Source organism: Photinus pyralis, unplaced genomic scaffold, assembly GCF_008802855.1.
Source record: "Photinus pyralis isolate 1611_PpyrPB1 unplaced genomic scaffold, Ppyr1.3 Ppyr1.4_LG4, whole genome shotgun sequence".
In the NCBI taxonomy this organism is placed as follows: domain Eukaryota; kingdom Metazoa; phylum Arthropoda; class Insecta; order Coleoptera; family Lampyridae; genus Photinus; species Photinus pyralis.
In genome coordinates, this window is record NW_022170511.1 from 41516972 (window position 1) to 41538736 (window position 21765).

General features: G+C 36.5%; 1 protein-coding gene across 1 annotated transcript; it reads right to left on the reverse strand.

Annotated features, from left to right (window-relative positions):
- On the reverse strand, positions 1-21236 carry LOC116168208 (bifunctional glutamate/proline--tRNA ligase). Its single transcript, XM_031483911.1, has 17 exons — positions 20838-21236; positions 20602-20773; positions 20449-20556; positions 18587-18712; positions 13729-13873; positions 13431-13678; positions 13178-13382; positions 12912-13127; positions 6305-6574; positions 5812-6259; positions 5507-5721; positions 5286-5459; positions 4939-5235; positions 4620-4890; positions 500-1157; positions 307-450; positions 1-246 (listed from the first exon to the last, which is right to left on the reverse strand). Exons 1-17 carry the CDS (start codon positions 21196-21198, stop codon positions 87-89), a joined length of 4218 nt encoding a protein of 1405 aa, XP_031339771.1. The 5' UTR covers positions 21199-21236; the 3' UTR covers positions 1-86.
- Positions 21237-21765: the final 529 nt, after the last annotated feature.

Consider the following 21765-nt stretch of genomic DNA (forward strand, 5'->3'; position numbering starts at 1 on the left):
AAAATCTTCAATTACTTTTATTTGTAAAAATTTTATAGAACACAACATAATAAGTTACTTAGTGCAGCACTTACAGCACAAAATAATTAATAACTGCGTCCAAATAAGGTGTAAAATTTCGGCTTTCTAGTACATTTAGGATGGATACACCGCGCATTCGGTTTCATCGGTAATTGTTCTAAAGGAATACAAAGTGATTTGGCTCCCATTGAAGGTGCCCCAACTTCGGCTACCTCTGACGCATCTCTGTAATTACAATGAAGTTAATATTTTAAAAAAATGAGAAAAGAGTTTAGTAGTTAGTACCTCGTACTGTCTGTTTTAATTGCGTCTTCGCATTCCATTTCGCCACAGAATGGAGACAGAATTACATTCTTCTTATCCAAATTAGGAGTAAATTGTGACCATTCCGTCACCTGAATTGTATGACTTGTAAACTCCTCCGATGCCCTGTTGAAAAACAAACATTAAGTCTATGTGACAGCCCAATAGTCCATACTTATTAAACAAATTCTGCTGAATGTTCTCCAGGAGCGTAGCAAGATCCTTGGCGGCGGATTCACGTTTCATTGTAACTTTCTGTCCGTTATCTCTCCGCACGGCAACTATCTGTTTGTTTTTAATGTCTTTCGGTCCTAACTCAACTCTAATAGGAACTCCTTTCAACTCCCAATGATTGAATTTCCATCCGGGTGAATAGTTATCTCGATAATCACCTTTAACACGTAGCCCGGCCCCGAGTAGTTCTTTTTCTAGTTCATCACAGCTGTCTTGTAAAAGCTGTCGATCAACGTCGCTTAAACCGCACGGAACAATTACCACTTGAACTAATGCAACTCGCGGAGGAATGACCAATCCCTGATTATCACCATGAACCATCACCATGACACCAAGCGACCGTGTACTGACACCCCACGAGTTTTGGTAAGCGAATGTCTTTTCTTGTGTTTCCGGATGGTCAAATACTATTTCAAACATTTTCGAGAAGTTCTGACCGAGATAATGTGACGTTGCGGCTTGTACACCTCGACCGCTAGCCGCGACATATCCTTCTATTGTCAAGGTGTAGTCGCCACCGGCAAACTTTTCTTTTTCGGTTTTACGTCCTTTGATCACTGGTATTGCAAGAAGGTCGGTATAAATTTTGGCATACAAATCTGAAAAAAAAAGTTTGAGGTCACACATCAATTTAGCTATGGTCTATAACTGACGTCATTGTGCTTTTAACTTAGACCATACAGTAACCTGAACTGCTATTACTTCATGTTTGAACTGTTCACAGATGTTTTACAATTTATGCGAGTATAAAAATACGAATTGTGCTTTGTGATCATAATACAAACGCACTTGCAACATACCTACAGGCAAATCGGATACGTAATTCCATGTAAAAAAAACAATGCCCAATAGCATTTTAACACCAAGGATTTAAACCCAATTTGACCCAATATTTGTGTTTTTTAAATGAAACACCATGTATATTATAACGTCAATTTTTTTCCTTCTTTTTCCTGATTACATTGATGTATCACAATTTTTTACATAATTATATCATATTTTTTTAATTGTTTAAATGGCATGTTTCTATTTATTTTTATTTTTATTGATTGGTATCAGCTACCTTAATTACCACGGATCAATAAACAAAACAAAATCTCCACGAATCTATGGCCTACTATTTAAAAAAAAGTAACAAAAAAGTTTTCATGGCTAAAATTACCAAATATATAGGTAGTGAAACATCAATGTAATCAGGAAAAAAAAAATGAAAAACAATTGACGTTAAAATATAGGTACTAACATTGGAACAAATCTACGTTTTTTCTATATTACATGTGTAGTAAGATACGATAACATCTCAAAAAGTCAAACTTGTCGTTTACACCCTGTATCTCAGAAACAAACGTAGCTAGATTACTTCTGTTTGTGGTATCAAGTTTCACAAAACAGTGGCACATGAACTGGTCGATCGCTATGCAATAGTAACAAAACAATTGCCACATTGAAATGACTAAATTACAAACCTTCACATATTTAATATCGACCAAACGCAATGTCAGGTTTGAGGTTAGGGTGTAACGAAGCATCCAGTTTCCACCAGTTTTGGTGACCGCTCTGTGTATGAACGCCCGGTATTCTAGGAATTGAAGATAGAAGCTAAAGGTAATTGAATTAATGAATTAAAATAGTTGGGTTTCAACCGCCGCTACCGTAATTAAGGCTGCAATTAATCCGCCGTTTGCGGCCGTTCACATCAAGATATTACAATTGTTTTTATTTCGACCGAAAACTATTGTCATTTATAGGACGACACAAATTAAAATTTTAGAATTTCAGCCACGTTATTATATTATTTTAAAACAAGCTTAAAACCAGTTGAGGCCGTTCAGTTTTAAGTACTTTATCAGTTTCCATACCGTCCACCCCGCGGGTTTATTCCAACATTCAAATTAACAATAGGTGGTGCTGTAATTTTACTTTTAGTTTTCTCTGCTGACCACCCATAACCCTGTTCCCTGGATTTCACCGTCGTCTCCGGCTGGGTTCGTGGGCCTTCCAACGCCATTATAACCACCAAGTCAGGTCCAGAAGCAAGAACACGTTCCTACCGCCGAATACTTCTCCAAGGGCAAATTTGCATCCCTGGGTGGCGCCCGAGTTTCTGTACCACCACCGCCGCGGTCTTCGTTTCCGTTAAAAGTGGGTTGTATTCATTTAATTGAAGTTATAATTATTTTGTCTTTAATGAAATGTGAACGAGATTGCTTCAAACCCAATTCGCGAATGAGAGTTTCATTATTGTATAGTTATAGACCATAGAGGGTCATTAATACCACGTATGAGGTTATACATGTTTGCCGTTCTAACACATCGCATTTGTTACGTTCTTTTCTTCTTACCAAATTTATATACCGTTTAAGTAACTCTTCTTTTGTAACCAGGTTAGGTACGATGTTAAGTTATTTCTATAGTAGAGTTGAAATTACTCTAGTTCTTTATTTTCGCCGTTAGAGGCCATCGATGTGTTATTAAGTTTCTTTTAAAATAGCTTTTTTTTTACTTTCGCCGCTAGAGGTTGTGATCTTTTTTTTCTGCATACGCATTTCGTTGCTTTCGTGCAGTGAGGATTTTGCCTTCATATTGGTTGCATGCAAATAATTTTTCTGATACGCCATTACTTGTTACTTTACTTGTCTACCTCAATAAGGGCTTATGCTTTGCGTATTACCATATTTCCTTGCAGTGTTTTCTCGTTCTATTTCTGATGCGCCTGTGGTTGCTCCATTGAACCGTTTTGCAGATTTGTATCTGCACAGATAATGATTCAGCATGTTTCTTAATATGTATTATCTTTGTCTTCCCTCAGAGTTTTCTCTTATTTACATTTTGAATTAAGTAGATTACATTGCTACCGCAATATATTTATGCCTTGCTATTCACTATCCCTCTCATTTGTTTGTATGTGTTGTTATCTGTTACAGATACGGCAGAACGCGCCCTTCTGAGCTCAAAAGTAATTACTACATTCGTTTGATAGTCATTTAACAATTACAGTTCCATTGTTTTCTGCGGAGGCCTGCTTTGATTTTAGTAATTTCCTTGACGACGTGTTGATCACCTTTTGCTGAAAATTTAGACATTGACATGCGGATCTGGATTTTTCAGCCTATGTTAATATTTTGGAGATCATTTATTAAATTACCCTCGATTGTGACAACAATTATTGTTTATGTTCTACCCCTATCAATTATTTTATTTCTTTAGCTTCTCAAAACCAGAACCAAGATCTCTTATCTGCCTTGTTTCCCCTTTAGGTAAGTATTCTCGTTACTCTTGACACTTACTAAAGACTAAGTGGCGCCTATCCGGTTTACTATTGCTACATTTTGCTTCATTTTTGCTAGTGTAAAAAACCCTGTTATTCACCCCGGCCCACCTTTACTTTGCCTGAGCTTACCATGTGTTTAACTCATGGTAATTTTGCTACGTTCGCGCAGTTCTATCAGTATGATTTAACCGTTTATTTCTGTGGAAAGAAGAACCTCATTCAGTTTAAATTGGCGCTGTATATGTTACGTGCACACCACAGTTCTTGCTTCTTAGCAATACGCGAAAGGGGCTCTCTAATTAACTTTTCTCCCATTTAAAATGCGGGATTGTATGTGTGATGGTCTACTTTAACCTGAATACCTAGTGTTGGCATTCTTGAATTAATGATGAAGAACGTAGGAACAAAGTCATGCCCAATTTGATGTTCTTTATCACTTGTTGTTTTGTCTAGATGTGTTTGATCTGTTTTATACTAAAGCGAATTATCACGTTTTGCCATGTGCAGTTATGATGCAATTTGTATCTTATGTTGATTAATTTGTTAACCACATTTGACTCAATTACCTGACTTGAAATATCTTTGCTTTTATACTTCTGTTTGTATTTTGTTGCTGTAGTTAATTTACTTCTTGTATTTGTGTGAGCGTTATGCAAGGTTTACTTTCTTGCTGGTTCTTTTTTTCCTGGCTTTTGTATTTATGGGGAATGGTTTAGAGCTGTGGATTTGTAACTTTTGAACATCTGCTTACCTGTTACGCCACTTTCATTTTAATGAAGACAATACTAACCTACAATAGTTTTAACATCGGCTTGGCAATCTTCCTTATTGGCATAAGCATTATGTCCTTCTTGCCACAAAAATTCCCTAGTCCGTAAAAACGGTTGCGGATGTTTAAATTCCCATCGAACGACATTGTTCCACTGATTGAGTTTTATTGGCAAATCCCTATACGACTGTACCCATTTGGCGTACGCCGGATACATCACAGTTTCCGAAGTTGGACGAACTGCAACCGGTTCCGCCAACTCGGAGTCACCAGATTTGGTCACCCAAGCGACCTAAACAGGGAAAATTGTGACATCAGGAAATTGTCCAGTTATTTATACCTCAGGCGAAAAATCTGCAATATGGGTTTTTTCTTTTTCTAAAGCAGCGCGGGACACAAATATCGGGAAATAACAATTCTGAACACCTAACTTCTTTATTTCTGCATCAAACCAGTCTTTAATTGCTTCCCAAATGGAGTAGGACCACGGTCTTAGGATGTAGCAACCTGATACATCGTAATATTCGATCAACTCCCCTTTGGTTATAACTTGAGAATACCAATCGGAGAGATTTTCCTCCTTTTTCGCTTCCAACCCCAAGCGTGTCTGTTTTTTAGTGCCAGCACCATCTTCCACCTTTTAAAAGTAAATTGTAGTAAATTTTACGCTATTTGATTTGTACTTACATCGGTAGGCTTCTTCTCTTTCTCTTTCTTTTCCGATTTGGCTTTCGTCACTTTTTCCTCCTTTGGTTTAGTAGTCTTTTGAGTTCTGCCGCCCGTTGGGAAATCAGTTCCTGTCAATGCCTTATACTCCGCTTTTAAATCTAACAGTTTCTTGACTTCGGTGTCGATCTCCGCCTAACAACTTAGTTTTTGTACAAGTAACAAAATAGTGTCAGTGATACCTTTGCCGCTCCTCCAGATTTTGCTTTTCGCACCACTTCACCTTGTTGATTGATTTTGGATGTAAGATCGCTTTCATTACCGTTCACGGACGGACTTACAACAATGGGCGTGGCCATTTCTGGTTTCCAAACGTTTCCGGTTAGGGTTTTAAACTGTTCTTTTAACGATAGTAACGATTTTACTGCAGTGTCTACAACTGTCTTATCGGCTTTCTCTGGAAAAAAAATGAAATTACTAAACCGGCAACATCAAAATAAATAATTTTTTTATTGATCATCAATCTACTAATTAATGGAATAAATACCTGATTTAAGCTGCCGAACTTTATTGCCTTGTTCAGTTATCTGATTCAAAAGTTCAGTTTCATGAGCCTTGTCACATTTAGGCACTGGAGCCTTAGTTTGAGCAACCGCACCGGGTTTCCAATCAGAACCGGTCAAACTTTTGTAATCGGCTTTAAGGGCTAGTAACACCTTCACCTCGGCCTCTACCACTGACTTTTCCACCTTTTTGGACTTCAAATCTCGCACTTTATCACCTTGTGCTGAAATTTTCTCTAGAAGTGTATTTTGGTCAGTTGAATTGTGCACTATTTCAGGGGAGGGAGGTGCGTCAGTATGCGCTGGTACCACTGCTTCAGGTTTCCAATCAGAACCAGTTGCCTTCTTGTATGTATCTTTAAGCGTAAGTAAAAGTTTCACTTCGGGGTCTACAATATCTTTTGTAGCCTTTTCAGATTTCAATTTTCTCACCTAAACGAAAATTGCAAATTCACATGACGAGGGCGAGACACTTACCTTATCACCCTGCGCAGATATCTGTAAACTCAACTCATTTACGTTAATTGTCTTTTGTGGACCAGAGGGCGCAGTACCAGGTTTCCATTCAGTGCCTGTCACTGATTTATAGTCGCCCTTTAATTGCAAAAGTAATTTAACAGCTGCATCGACTTCAGACTTGGCAGCCTTTTGAGTCTTTAAATTTCTTACGATGTCACCTTGAGCAACTACTTCATTATTTAGTTGCTCTGGAGTTTTATTCTTATCACTCTGTGCGGGTTTTGACTCCTGTAAAGATATGGGTATTGTAAGATCTCTTTGGTAGTGACCATAACATTAAAAGGTTTTTTAGCGCATTTTTCATGCATTGATTAGTACTTCCCAAAAGACCATAGCTATTGTGCGCGACGTTTTTCTTTACTAATAGCATCTATGATTAAAACGTCAAAGAAATCTCTCCATAAACAAGAAAATTGGCATTGCGCAGTCTGCGCATGCGCACATCTGGTGTTTACAATATGCGATATGCTTGCCTTTACTACAAGCATCTTTGGTTAAAATTTTCAATAATTAATAAAGTCGACATTGTGCAGCATGGGTACATTAAGCGCCAAGATTTCTCTTGGCTCAGGTGCCAAGTTAGAAAATGCGATAAAAATGGTACCAGATATCAGTCTATAATATAATCTACATTGTTTCATTGCTTTGGCTTCAGAAAAGAAGGTATTGAATTTACAGTGCTATGTGCACCTGTCCAGCTAGCTCAATTAAATGTAGGCACACTAACAAAATCTTTTAAAAAGAATAATTCTAATTTTTACCACATGCATGTGAGCTAGCCAGTAAGGGAGATATTGCATTGGGGTAAAACATAACGTTTTGAAGCACCAGGAAACTAAATCACATTAAATCTCAATGATGTCGGTCTGTCTGTCAGTCCATCTGCACTCTCTTTCCGGCTAAACGGCTCAAGCGATTGGAACTAAGTTTGGTTCACATTTTCTTAAGACATAAAAGGGCAGAACTGCGCATGCGCAGGTAGTATCTGGGCTAGTCACAGCACATCCAGGCCTCCGCCACAACGAAAATTTCGATATTGACGTAAATTTTATTAATTTGCGAAATTAAGCAACCTTAACAGCCTCCAAAGTAATTGCCACATTTTCAATTAACACCTGATGTAATTCTGGGTACATAGAAAATTGAGAACTCTTAACTGGCTCATACTTTAGAACTGATTAATCACAAAGTCAACAATTTACAGACTAATAAATGTATTTTGACATAAACCAATCAAATAAGGTGAAAGAAAAACAGGCACTTAGGGCCAACATACCACGCAACAAGCGATCGATAGAACAATGAATTAAAAAAATATTAATTACCTTAAACACAAAACACCAGATGATATTGCTTTGAAACTCTCTACACTACAACTGATTTCGTAAACTTCACAAATAAACTAAACTAACTGTCTCTTCAAAAAGCCTTGATAATGACAAAATGGACTGTTTTGTAAACGAATACGCTCAAATACGGCTACGTTTCAACGTAAAAAAAACCGATTCACTTCTTCCACCAAATTCCATGTTCCCTTTCTCACTTTTCCAGATTTTGCACCCTTACAAAAAACCTTTTTGTGAATTATTCTGATTTTTTAATTTCTCGAAATAAATCGAATCGAATCTTTCAGTCTTTTTTGCGAATAAGCCATCCTTTAAATAAAAGAAATACAGATATTTCCACATTCCATGATGTTAAAATATATATAAGGTGAATAGTGTGCTGAGAAAAAGAGAAGTGAAAATCGCGCGTGGGTGCAGGAATGATGTAAACATTTTGAGAGACGATTTTACATTTAATCTGTGATTGAGTTATATTTATTTTTAAGTGCGTTTTATGTTAAAAAGGATCGTTAATAAAGTATTCATCAAACATTTACAATAACACATGACAAGACCTACGATATGATACCAATATTGCTATAGACTGTAGTGAACTCTCTGTGATCTTAGTCTTTGTCCAAGCCTTTAACCCTGTATGAGTCATCTTCGATAAATCGCGGAAACGAGCGGCCGGATCAGAAACACATGCCGAAATTATAAAGTTATACAACGCACAACGTAATAAGTGACCTGCGCCAACGAATGACACACAATTCTGATTTTTAATTGCACATTAATTAATAACAAATGAACAGTACAACGTATTTGTTTAAAATATACATAATTTTGTGTAAACAACGTCATGCAGACGTTATTTCGGTCTAAACACCAAAAATAATGACGGGACATCCTGTATATGAGAGTATTTCAATTTATTAAGTAAATCTGAGGTATTATTGAAGAAATAATCACAGAGTTGGTTTGTTCTATTTGTATTACAATGTTTGTTTTTTCTTTTGGAATAATTTGTAATTGCACAGTTTTCGATTTAATTTATCGCTTCTGTAAATTATTCAATGTAGATAAGGTGTTAGAAGTAAGGTTACATCTTGTCGTTTGCGATAAGGAGTTTTATTATCAGGCGAAAATTAATTAACGCGAGCGTTCTTTCGTTCATAAAGAGTAGACGCGGGTGTTACGAAGAGTTTCGCGTTTCATGTTGGAGAAGTGGTGTTTCCTTAAATACTGGAGACAACAATAAAACGAGCTGTAACAAATTTTTTTTCATACCATTTATTTGGTATATGTGAATTATCAATGTACCTATAATTAGCCACTACAAAATGGCCTTAATGAACCGGCAGGTGTAATAATTTTAATTCTGAAGTGCTCTTCAAACATTTCAACATAATCTCGAACATAATACAAAAGAGGAAATACAACCTGCATCTGTCATTAGAGGTTGCATCCCGGCTTATGCACAATGTGCTACGCCACTGATCATAATTTATAAAAAAAAAAGCATACACTTTCTAACCACAGATTAGAAATAGAATAATCGGGTTATGTGCATTGACCGTTACCTTTTTGTTTATTTATTAAAATTACTATAGAAACCAAAATACAATTTTAAATTACGGTTATGAATATCTACCCATGGCAGGTTCAATTTTTCGGTCGAATTAATGTACGAGGACATTATTTGTTGCTAAAAGTGCAACTAACTAAAATATTACATCATAAACATAAAATTGCATCAAATTTTTAGGACCTTTAAATTACGTATAGGAACGTCGGCATAATTGTAAACAAGAAAAATTAGATTCCTTTCAATAACTTCATTCAATACCAAATAATTAATGATGTACCAATTAACTTAACCTAACTCTCTAAAAGCTGCTAGCAGTCAAGTCTAATTTATAGAAGAGAGGCAGATAATAAAATAAAAAAGTTATCAAAAAAAACTTACATGAAAACTTTTATTTTACAAAACCCGTTCAACATACGTTTACGTTCACGAATGCAACCGTACACGTGGTTTTCTGTCAGATTGCCAAGTAAAAGGAAGTGAAATTACGACCTTGATATTAGAACTTACTTTTTCTATTACATTTTTTGGTGGGAAGGTGATGAACTCGTAAATTTATCAAAAATACAAAGAAATGCGCAAATTTAAATTGTTCCCCCAAGTAGATAATCAAAAAAAAGTTATGTAAGACAATATCGGTGATTGCCTCCATAGATAAGCGACGTCGTAAAGAATAATATAATAATAAATACATGTAACACCTTTAATTTGATGATTTATTTATTGGAATGCACATTGTACAATAAAATTTCAATATGGTGGGGTTCTATGATTTTCCCGTCATTATTAAAGCAAAATTAACATACTAATTTTGCTAGGTGTCAAATTAATATTTCGATAATAAATAATACAATAAAATAAAAATATAGCAGCTATGCGATCGAAACAGTTGCTGTCGAGTCAAATTTGGAATTTTTGTTTGTTATTTAACTTGCACTTCCAAAGGTGACTCGACGTCAATCCATTTTTGATCGCCCGTTATAACAAGTAAGAATAGGTAATTTTTATTATAGGGGAAAAGTTGCCTTTTTGAAAAAAAAAAGGTGAAACAAAGTCGTTTGCTATAATCTTCAGGTTCTGCAAGCAGCAGCTGCAGCTCATCAAAGTATTTAAATTATTTAAAAATATACAAAATTGTACTTCGGTTGTATGGAAAAATCTGAATCTGTTATCAGAATTTCCATAACACAAAACACGCTAGATGTAGAAACTACAGGGCACTACTTTCTTATTTCTATTGACGCTATGTTGGATTTTTATAGAGAGGAAAAAAGAAATTCATTTGAATGTATTGTCAATTGCCATCATAGCCATATTTTTCTTTTTTCCTCTACCTCATTTAATAAAAATCCAATATGCCGCCAATAACGAATAAGAAAATAGTAGCCTGTGCCTGTAGCTTATTCTAGATCTAGCATGTTATGTAAATTCTGATGGCAGATTCAAATTCTCCAAAAAAATACGCTAACAGGAACCATCCATTTTCCACAGTTCAAGCTAGGGAAAATGAAATTTAACATGTGCAGTTTTTCAGTGATTTCGCAGTTATTTTCAAAGATTTTTGAAAAATTTCAATTGCAATTTACAAAAAGGGGCAACTTTGCCCCAATTTAACCTACCAGTATCTCTCACCGTTATGGAGATCCCAATGGTGCGCCACGAATTTGAATCACTCTGCACTTTGTTTTCTTGCTTTCAAAACAAGTTAACTTCCTTTAAGTCATTAAAGGAGAATAGGGGATTACAGATTGCAAAAAAGATATTTGGAGCCATAAGTACATGCAGGTTTTATATGTTTAATCACAAACTGATACCGGCACGTAAGAAGGCGAAAGATGACGCATCCCCACTAGTCATCCCAGATGAAAGCTACTGATCGTAATTTAATACGCATCTGGGGGTCGATTTTTGAAAACCGATCGTTTCTGTGCGAACGCGCATTTTGCGAATGGTAGCAATTATATAGCTGCAAATCGATGCGCAGAGAGAAATTTCTTATTTTTAAATCGACCATAAACGGAAAGTGATGGGTCTCAACAGATGCTACCGTGCGGAAAAGTTAAGTTTTGAGGAAACTCTTTTTTTCTTCTTAATCCGTTCAATTTCTCAAAAACAAAAAATCGTAGGGAAGTTCACGCTACTGGTGGTACGAGTTCCAAACATTACCACACGATATAAAAGAAGACTGTGGTCACATACCCCCATGGTTAGGCAATACACCTTACATTTGAAAGAATCGCAGTATGGGAAAAAAATACGCAACGCTCTGTGTGTACAACAACCGTAAAATCTTCGACTTTGATCGTTCTGCGCAGATGCAGGGAACAGGGATTTTACACAACGTTATCGTTTAATACATTTCGCATGAAATACTTATATTGAAGCGCTGCGTACTTCAAGTTTTTGTTTATATACCGTTACTGAACCATGTCAGTCTGCAGGTGACTATGCCTTTACAATATTTTATTTTGGCCTTCACGTGGAAGTTTATTATCAGTATGATGTTACGCTGATTCGATTTAACTATTCCGTCAAGAAAGTACCTAATACAGTCTGATTCTTAGCTGTATCTGTTACTTCCTTTCTCGTGCGGACTGCAGCTCCTGCGTCTTAGCATGTACGAGAAAGGGGGGGTTCTCTAATTTGATGTTTCTCTGTATGGGTGGTCGTGCGGACCGCAGCTCTTGCGTCTTAGCAATACAGAAGGGGGGTCCTCTAATTAACCTTTCTTCTATTACTTAATGTGGTTTTGCTTCTACAATAATAGATGGCGAAAACTTCCCCATAAAATTCATTCCATGGCCATCCGTACTTTAAGTAACAGGTCAAAGATAAGGTCACTGGTTCATTTAAAATCTTAGCAGAAGGGAAGTTAATTCCTATCCAAGACTGGTAAGAAGCTATTTACATGTGAACGGATTTTATACACTCTGCATTTCTCGTGTTAATTGTACAAACCACGAAGTTATATAAGGATGTGACTCGCAATGAAAGTGAGATAGTTCTAACACCCACTGCTCTCGAACCTGAATCATTTCAGGTAATATTTCGATTTTGTACAAAAAGTTGTCTGTATCCTCACATCACTTACCAAAGGGAAGATTTATTTCTTCATCTTCAGTACACCACCACCAGCAAAAATCATTTCCTGTAGAGGAAAAGTTATAAGAGGTGTGGTGGTAACCGAAAAATATACAAAATAATATGCATATTTTCTATGTCACACTTTCTGTGTAGGCTAAGGGCTTGGTTTAATTCCCCAGTGCCCTTGTCACCAAATGATAAAAAAAAACAACCTACCATTCGGAAAATTTACAAACGCAACGCATTGGGATCACTATTAAAAAGCAAAAGCAATATTTGCATCATACAGTATCTTGAATTCTGGATTCTGGTCATCACGACAACCCTGTGTAAGGGTTGCATAAGGGACGAAGAGGTGCTACCTACAAATTTGAACAATTTCGTTACAGCATATAAGAAGAATTAGGTCCCTTTTTCACATTTCTTTTTTGTGTTCAAAATTTATAAGCACCTACTGTTTGTTGAATGTGAGTGGAGAGGTGAGTTGATGTGTGTTGATTTTCCTTGGTACATACATATGTACTACCAGCTACTGATGGATTTAATAACAATTTAAATAAACACCTACCTGTTGTGAAGTCACGAGGGTTGTACCAGCTGTGGGATTTGCCTTTGTGTGACCATCAGGTATGGCGAACAAAATAACCGACCGTTCTTTACAAGTATTCAAACTCAATGGTGCATATGCGGTCTCAACCTTGAAAAATCCTCTACGTTGCAGCTGAATGATATCACCCTTTTTCAACTTCTTCAGTTCGGGATCACCGAGCATTCGAACACTTTTCTTAGGAATAAACAACAATTATTAATAAACCGTCGATTACAAAACACTACCTTAGTTTCATGTCCAATGTACTGCTTAAAATCTTCATCTTTTCCTAACAACGATTTACTAATTATATGATCGAAATATATACAAAATGTTGGAGTAAATGTTGCCTTTTCATTGTCAGCTAACCACGTAATTTTTAACGTCTTCTTGTAATCTTTATTACTCAAGTTCGGTTCTGCTTCTATGGATACAATTTTATTATTTTCGCTAAAATCAAAAAGATTATCACGAGATGATAAATCTAACAAGGCGTACCGATTAATTTTTTTAATGAGCAAATTTCCCCAATTTATAAAAGTCGTATTTTCGCCTTCTACCAAGGTTTCTGCGTCAGCTGCATCGATCAAAACCCGAGGACCTACCCATACGTCCTTTGTTCCCATGTCGTTGTTTTTGGGATGCTTGGGTACTTCCAATCTCTCTTCCTTCGCATTTTTGACCAGTACAGGTATTGGTGAGTCATATTCCAATGCAGTATAGCGTGGAGCAATAGGATCTATTACCTAAATTTGAGGTGTAACTCTGTATAAAATGTGAAGTACAAAATGCGTACCTTTTTGTTAAAGGCCCAAATTTTATCCCACTCCATAAATACAACCGAGCGGCTAGAACCTTGCGCTATTATGAATTGTTTCAATCCCTCCACTGTCATGCCTCGCCTTAGAATTCCTCTGACGGTAGGGAATCGAGGATCATCCCTAGAAAATTTGAAAATTGTTAAATTTCTTGCCAAGAATAAAAGGCAGTTTCCGATATACAAGAGCTCCCAAAAAATATTTCATATGCAATCTCACCTGTACCTAACCTTTACCCTCATATACTGTACTATATACTCCTTTTTGATTTTGATGTTTTGATGTAGAGATTTGAACCGTGACAGGATGTCTACCACGGGCCATGTATCTCATCACATATCATGTAATGTGTCTATACATCTGATTGTTTGTTGTTATTTATGGATTACATTAAATATGAACTATTGTGTATATCAGAAATCGGATACATGTGAATTCACCTTTAAGATCCATTTTTCGCAATCTAATGAAACTACACCCCCACATAGTGCAAGCAATAGAATAGTGAGTGATCCTGGACGCAACAATCCGAGAGGCGCATCTGTCGCTATTTTAAAAGTAACCTTTAACATGAAATTGGTACTTACCTTACGCTATACCCTTAGAAAGTAGCTGTGTAAACAACAGCATGTAGGCGTTATTCGGTTTAAACACCAAAAATGATGGGACACGCTGTATATGAGAATATTTCAATTTATTAAAGTTAAATCTGGGGGTTATTTATGAACAAACACAAAGTTGGTTTATTTTACTTGAATTTATGTTTCCGTATTTGTTCTTTCTTTTAGAAATTTTGTTAAATACGTAATTCTTGTTTAAATTTGATCGCATTTACAAATTCTGTAATTTAGATAAGGTGTGAAAAGTAAGACACATCTGGTTCAGTTTGCGTACTTTATAAAAGGTTTTATCTAGTCGCTGCGATACGGAGTTTTATCAGGCGAAAAATAATTAACGCACTATTTAATTGCTGTTAAGAGATAAGGTGTTACAAAGAATTGGGTGTTCCGACGTGCATGTCATTAATCTAAAAGTGTGATTGGCGGTTGTTTTGAAAATTCATGAGAAAGGAGTATATTTTATGATGGAAGTGGTGTTTCAAATACTGGAGACAACGAGCAAACGAGGCTACTGCTACTTCAATTTACGCTAATTCATCATTGTTTACGAAACTTTTATTAAGTTTAAAAAACAAGCAGTTGTAGTGAACAGTGTAATGCATTAAAATTCGATGTAATCGTTACCAATAATGGCAGATACCGCCCAATTAAATCCAACGCATTCGACAGTGTATCACATGAAATTCTACTCTAGAAGTTAGAGGCAATATATAGTTTCGACGAGACAAGTACACTATTAATTGCACCGTTTTTGGAAAACAGGGCACAAACTGTATGTGCAAAAAAACATCTCAAAATTTCTACAGTTAAACAGGGGCGTCCCTCAAGGATCTATTCTGGGGCCGATTCTATTTATCATAACGTAAACGACCTAGCGTAACAACTACAAGATGTGGGAACATGTATACAATATGCTGACGACACAGCAATGAAAATCTCCATGTTCTTCTTGGCTGTAAAGCTGCTACACGTCGGGCAAAGGGATGATGTGAGTAATGTGACGCAAATTTCAATGAAACTAAGACTGTGGACATGTTGATATTGCTTAGACAGCATGGAATTCGTATTCCTCCGCATGTGAAGTTCCTAGCGGCACAGATAGGCCTAGAAGTAGCTTTGTTTATTTGTTATAGATAGCGCGTAAGTGATGCTTTCTCATGCCTGTTACTATTTGGTTGATTACGTAAACTCAATTAAGTACGTTTCTAAACATAACCAAATGTGGTGCAATCGTTTTGAGGAATTTTCCCTTTATAGCTATTTATTTAAGCTATGTGTGTCCGACAGAAACTCACTGAATGTAAAACTCTACAACAAATTGGATAGTCAATTAAAACTAATGTCATTGCCTAAATTTCAAATTAATGTTAAAAAACTCTTGTTGCAAAATTGTTTTTACAGTATCGCAGAATATTTGAATACCTACTCCTTAATGCACGCGAATCTAGTCTTGTAGTTCCTAACATACTGTGATATTTTTAATGTGTGAAATATTTATATATACCTATACTCCTTTATATCTCATATACCATTTTGACGTGACAAACAATGTAAATTGAATAGGTCCAATAAACTATATTATTATTATTATTATGTTGGTTAGATTATACAAACTGTAGATTTGTGTACCTGTAGTGGAATTCTCCTCACATTAAAATTAAATTCGCCCATATGGCCCAGTTCAATTAAAGCTGGACTGTAGTGCTAAGGGTCCCTGGTTCGAATCCGGGTTCGGGCATAGATATTCGTAAATGTATAGTGAGTTGGGTTGGTAGAGCAGCCTTGGCTGAAACCCCGCGCACTCAAAAATAAAGGTACAATAAAATAAATTATTGTTATCGGCTTGAGTGATGGGTCGGGGATTTTTGTTCCCAAACGGTGGCAGGTACTATAGGAATCACCCTGTATATGAAGACGTAATATACCGTGTGTCCTAAATCGCGTGGGATTGCATGGGTAACTTTCTGATTATTAAAGATAGAGAATTGGTTAAATGGGCAATGTTTTGCAGTTTTAGATGCTTATTTAAAATTTCCTTGTGGAAATTCAAAATGTCGAATAGGTTCGACGTAAATTAAAAATAACTAACATTGGTCATTTCCTTGAATGTCTTATATCATCGAAAGTATAAGAGATATAAAATAAAGTTTTATATAAAAGTTGCTGTCTTTGATACACTTAATTTAGAAGTGATGTCAAACAAAAATTCAAGATGGCTACTTTTGAGGAACATTTACCAACTTCCTAAAGTGAAATAGGCGTCATATTCGATTATTATTAGTGAATAGATTTTGTAATTCTCTTTTCAACGAGCTATCATAGCATACGATTGAAAATAAGATACCTGTTATATCAACGGTTTTTATATTTTAATCAAGTAGTCTGTGATGACTGTGACGAGAAAAAAACTGTTTAGCAGCCTGATTCGTAGCAAGTCCTTTATTTGGGTAAAATATGTGCGAAGGAACAGTTTTGAGTCGGAGAATCGCTTTTCGAAAAAAAAAAACGGCATCAAATCAACCGAGTTCGAAACTCGTGATAAACAAAGAAATTCTAGCGAGGGGAGGGGGGTGTTATTAGTAACAGCTAGTTCAAGGCCAGTTACTTGAAGTTGAGTGACGTGTTTGAACAGCGCCTTATGTAATAAATAAAATTTTGTACTTTAATTTGTAACGCCGCTTTAGCCACCGATAAGGAAATCAGTTGCCGTAGGTATATAATAAATTGATCATTTTTCTAAGTATTACCGTCGGGATATTCAAACCTCCGAAACCGTGCCAACACCTTCGCCAGAAGCAAGGCTCGAGTCCGTCCATTCCAATGCCGCTACTTTCACCTGCCGACGTGATTTATTCACAATAATTTGTAAATTTATTTATTTTTCTTTTAACTAAATTTTAATGTTGATTCCGCTAATTATATTGTAATGTAACAATTAATCGGTGCATTTACTGACAAGACCTAGTTAATAAATTGGGCAAAACTGGTGTCAACACAGTGGAACATTGGCATTTTATTCCGCTGCATAATCACGATCTCGAGTATTACTTTCGCGAAATTGAAGCTGATGGAATTGCGATTCATGCGAACTTTTTTTCAACCAAACCTAGCATTCGTCAAGAAGATAACGTTACCTGGGTATTGCAAAAAGTCATCTGTGCCATCAAAGCGATCTGTTTCCATATTTCTTAATTTGAACTGTATAAAATAGTGGTCGGTTATTTTTAGGAATTTATAGAAGCAATTTTGTTCGAAATAATTTTAACATTCCTAAAGGAATCGACCCGCGAAAGTTACTTGCATAAAACAAATTTGTATTGGGTTCATTGGTAAGAATCTAATCCAAACAAAGGATTTTGGTTATTTTGTTTCATTAATGGGTAAATTGCACAGGACATGTGGTCCTGATGTGTTATCAAGCACAGAAGGTGAAGTAGCCTCCTTGAGACCATGTAACCACAAAGAGGCAGACACGCGCGTGGTGCTCCACTTGTTTGACGTCATTCATCAAGCCCCCCAGGAACAAAGAAAAATTCAATGTTCATTTCCATAAACATATCATAAGAACTTCTGGCGCTGAACCCATTCTATGTTCCTCCTCAAATCGAGGCCACAGAATCTTCCTAGAAATTTTGATACAAGTGCCAAAAGCATTGCATATTTCGTGGAAAAATGTACAACCGAGGAGTGCAATGATTTGCTGCTGATGAATGCTGTAGACCCAATGTTAAAATTGTTTATAAAAACAATCTTGAATGTCCAAACTGTTGATTTTCTATTTATTTTTTATCTGGACTGTACATGATGTAGTTGCCATAAAAACTTTATGATTTAATAACTTACCTTCGTGGTTAATTATGCAAGGGTTGAGGTGAACGCTGAAAAAATCAAACAAAACCGAATAAATGTCCCAGTCATTAGCAATCAACATTTGTGTATGTCCCTAACCCCTCTAATGAAGGTTCCAGGTGCAAATAGGCGTGGGCCCACGTAGGAACATTAAGACTAAGGGTCAAAGAGCATATGTGCCAATTTTCATAGCGTGCAACATCCATGGCCCTTAAATTTGCAAAAAGTACATCCGTTGTCTCACTATTCTATTCTTTACGCTATGATGTCGACTACCATGTGACTACTACACAACCCAGAAGTGCTCATGCAGAAGGCTGACCTGACAGTAACCATGGTCTTACTGTCTGATCAACATTGAACTTACCATCCATCTACCAAATTGTTTTCGACAAACCATGCCAATTTTCGTTTACTTAGTACCGTGTTGGTCATGGATAATCTACTATACTCCCAAATGTATGGTTTCCTCAAACCTAATGCCTCAATAAACCAATAGAACTGTGCATCTCTATCGTGATATTCCATAGTTCTAAGAAATTTTGTACTTTAATTTGTAACGCCGCTTTAGCCACCGATAAGGAAATCAGTTGCCGTAGGTATATAATAAATTGATCATTTTTCTAAGTATTACCGTCGGGATATTCAAACCTCCGAAACCGTGCCAACACCTTCGCCAGAAGCAAGGCTCGAGTCCGTCCATTCCAATGCCGCTACTTTCACCTGCCGACGTGATTTATTCACAATAATTTGTAAATTTATTTATTTTTCTTTTAACTAAATTTTAATGTTGATTCCGCTAATTATATTGTAATGTAACAATTAATCGGTGCATTTACTGACAAGACCTAGTTAATAAATTGGGCAAAACTGGTGTCAACACAGTGGAACATTGGCATTTTATTCCGCTGCATAATCACGATCTCGAGTATTACTTTCGCGAAATTGAAGCTGATGGAATTGCGATTCATGCGAACTTTTTTTCAACCAAACCTAGCATTCGTCAAGAAGATAACGTTACCTGGGTATTGCAAAAAGTCATCTGTGCCATCAAAGCGATCTGTTTCCATATTTCTTAATTTGAACTGTATAAAATAGTGGTCGGTTATTTTTAGGAATTTATAGAAGCAATTTTGTTCGAAATAATTTTAACATTCCTAAAGGAATCGACCCGCGAAAGTTACTTGCATAAAACAAATTTGTATTGGGTTCATTGGTAAGAATCTAATCCAAACAAAGGATTTTGGTTATTTTGTTTCATTAATGGGTAAATTGCACAGGACATGTGGTCCTGATGTGTTATCAAGCACAGAAGGTGAAGTAGCCTCCTTGAGACCATGTAACCACAAAGAGGCAGACACGCGCGTGGTGCTCCACTTGTTTGACGTCATTCATCAAGCCCCCCAGGAACAAAGAAAAATTCAATGTTCATTTCCATAAACATATCATAAGAACTTCTGGCGCTGAACCCATTCTATGTTCCTCCTCAAATCGAGGCCACAGAATCTTCCTAGAAATTTTGATACAAGTGCCAAAAGCATTGCATATTTCGTGGAAAAATGTACAACCGAGGAGTGCAATGATTTGCTGCTGATGAATGCTGTAGACCCAATGTTAAAATTGTTTATAAAAACAATCTTGAATGTCCAAACTGTTGATTTTCTATTTATTTTTTATCTGGACTGTACATGATGTAGTTGCCATAAAAACTTTATGATTTAATAACTTACCTTCGTGGTTAATTATGCAAGGGTTGAGGTGAACGCTGAAAAAATCAAACAAAACCGAATAAATGTCCCAGTCATTAGCAATCAACATTTGTGTATGTCCCTAACCCCTCTAATGAAGGTTCCAGGTGCAAATAGGCGTGGGCCCACGTAGGAACATTAAGACTAAGGGTCAAAGAGCATATGTGCCAATTTTCATAGCGTGCAACATCCATGGCCCTTAAATTTGCAAAAAGTACATCCGTTGTCTCACTATTCTATTCTTTACGCTATGATGTCGACTACCATGTGACTACTACACAACCCAGAAGTGCTCATGCAGAAGGCTGACCTGACAGTAACCATGGTCTTACTGTCTGATCAACATTGAACTTACCATCCATCTACCAAATTGTTTTCGACAAACCATGCCAATTTTCGTTTACTTAGTACCGTGTTGGTCATGGATAATCTACTATACTCCCAAATGTATGGTTTCCTCAAACCTAATGCCTCAATAAACCAATAGAACTGTGCATCTCTATCGTGATATTCCATAGTTCTAAGAGTGTGTGTGACGTTTTCGATAGCATCGACGATAGGACAAGCAAAATCGTACGTTGGATAAACCCTAAAAATCAGGTAAATGCTGGAAACACAGCAGCGTGCTACCTACTTGTACTTTGTCCCTGTCCTCGGATGTGGTTCATTTTTACACCGGTAAATTGTGGGATCACGCATACATCCATTTGGAGATTGCATATCAATTTTGGCCCTTACGCAACACTTCTGGCCCTTTTCGGTCCCATTTTTCATTTCATTCCATAAATTTATATTTTGCTGATATGCTAAAAAGATACATTATTATTAGTAGACCCCTTATATTAGTACAGATTATAACTCGATGCTTACTATTACTTCTGTTCTCCGATTCAATTTTTTGTTCCCTTTGCTGTTTCATCAGTTCTGGCTCTGTATCGTCAACATATGCCTTCCCCTCCTTAAGCAATTTCTCGCAATACTCCAACATTATATCGAAATATTGGGAGGTGTGAGTGAATAAATCGGGTTTGATTTCAAGCATTTCGATATCTTCCAAAATGACCTGTTCAAAATGAACATTTTCCTTTGCCGGATTCGTGTCGTCGAAACGCATAATGAGTTTGCCTTGAAACGCCTGTTGATAATATTGGTTCAACAGTGCGGCTTTGGCGTGTCCAATGTGTAAATATCCCGATGCTTCTGGAGGAAACCTCACAACTACCTTTCCCATTTCTGCACCTGGAAGATCGACAAATTTGCCCTCTTGAGCTCGAGCGAGATGCAGTGGAGCAACAATTGCTCAAGTGATTCTGATACCAATAATGAAGCTGCTATGTATTCTGTGACCGGCAATCTAATCCGAAATCCTTAATGGGCCTGCAATGGCTGCCCAATTTTTTTTGTTAAATTATCCTGACTCACAGAAATTGATCTCAGGTATTCTGCAATAAGAATACTTTTTAAAATATGTTGTAATTGGAATTTTCATCCACATGCTGCAGATCAAAAATTGCAGATTCACCAGAAACCTGTTTCATTTATATCCACATTGAATTATTTTTCTGTATTAAAAGGACTGCTTTTGTGAAACAAATTTTTGGAACCGTAATGTGTGACAAAAGTTTTGAAAATGTCAACCAACAAACCATCATAGACATATGTTATTCGCATATGTCTTTGCCAGTGGTTCCTAACCTTTCGAATATTGTTACCCATATGTCTTACGTAGGGGAACGAACTTAACCCCCCCTCCCCAACTTAAAATCAAAAATGATTTCATACAAACAATATATGCATA

Excerpts from the sequence above, each read along its gene's own strand:
- LOC116168208 (XM_031483911.1), bottom strand. The coding sequence starts at position 21,198 with ATGGGAAAGGTAGTTGTGAGGTTTCCTCCAGAAGCATCGGGATATTTA. Across the intron at positions 13,874-18,586 it reads AACAATTTGGTAGATGGATG|GGATGATCCTCGATTCCCTA; the intron begins GTAAGTTCAATG and ends CAAATTTTCTAG. Across the intron at positions 13,383-13,430 it reads CTCATTAAAAAAATTAATCG|CGAAAATAATAAAATTGTAT; the intron begins GTACGCCTTGTT and ends TTTTGATTTTAG.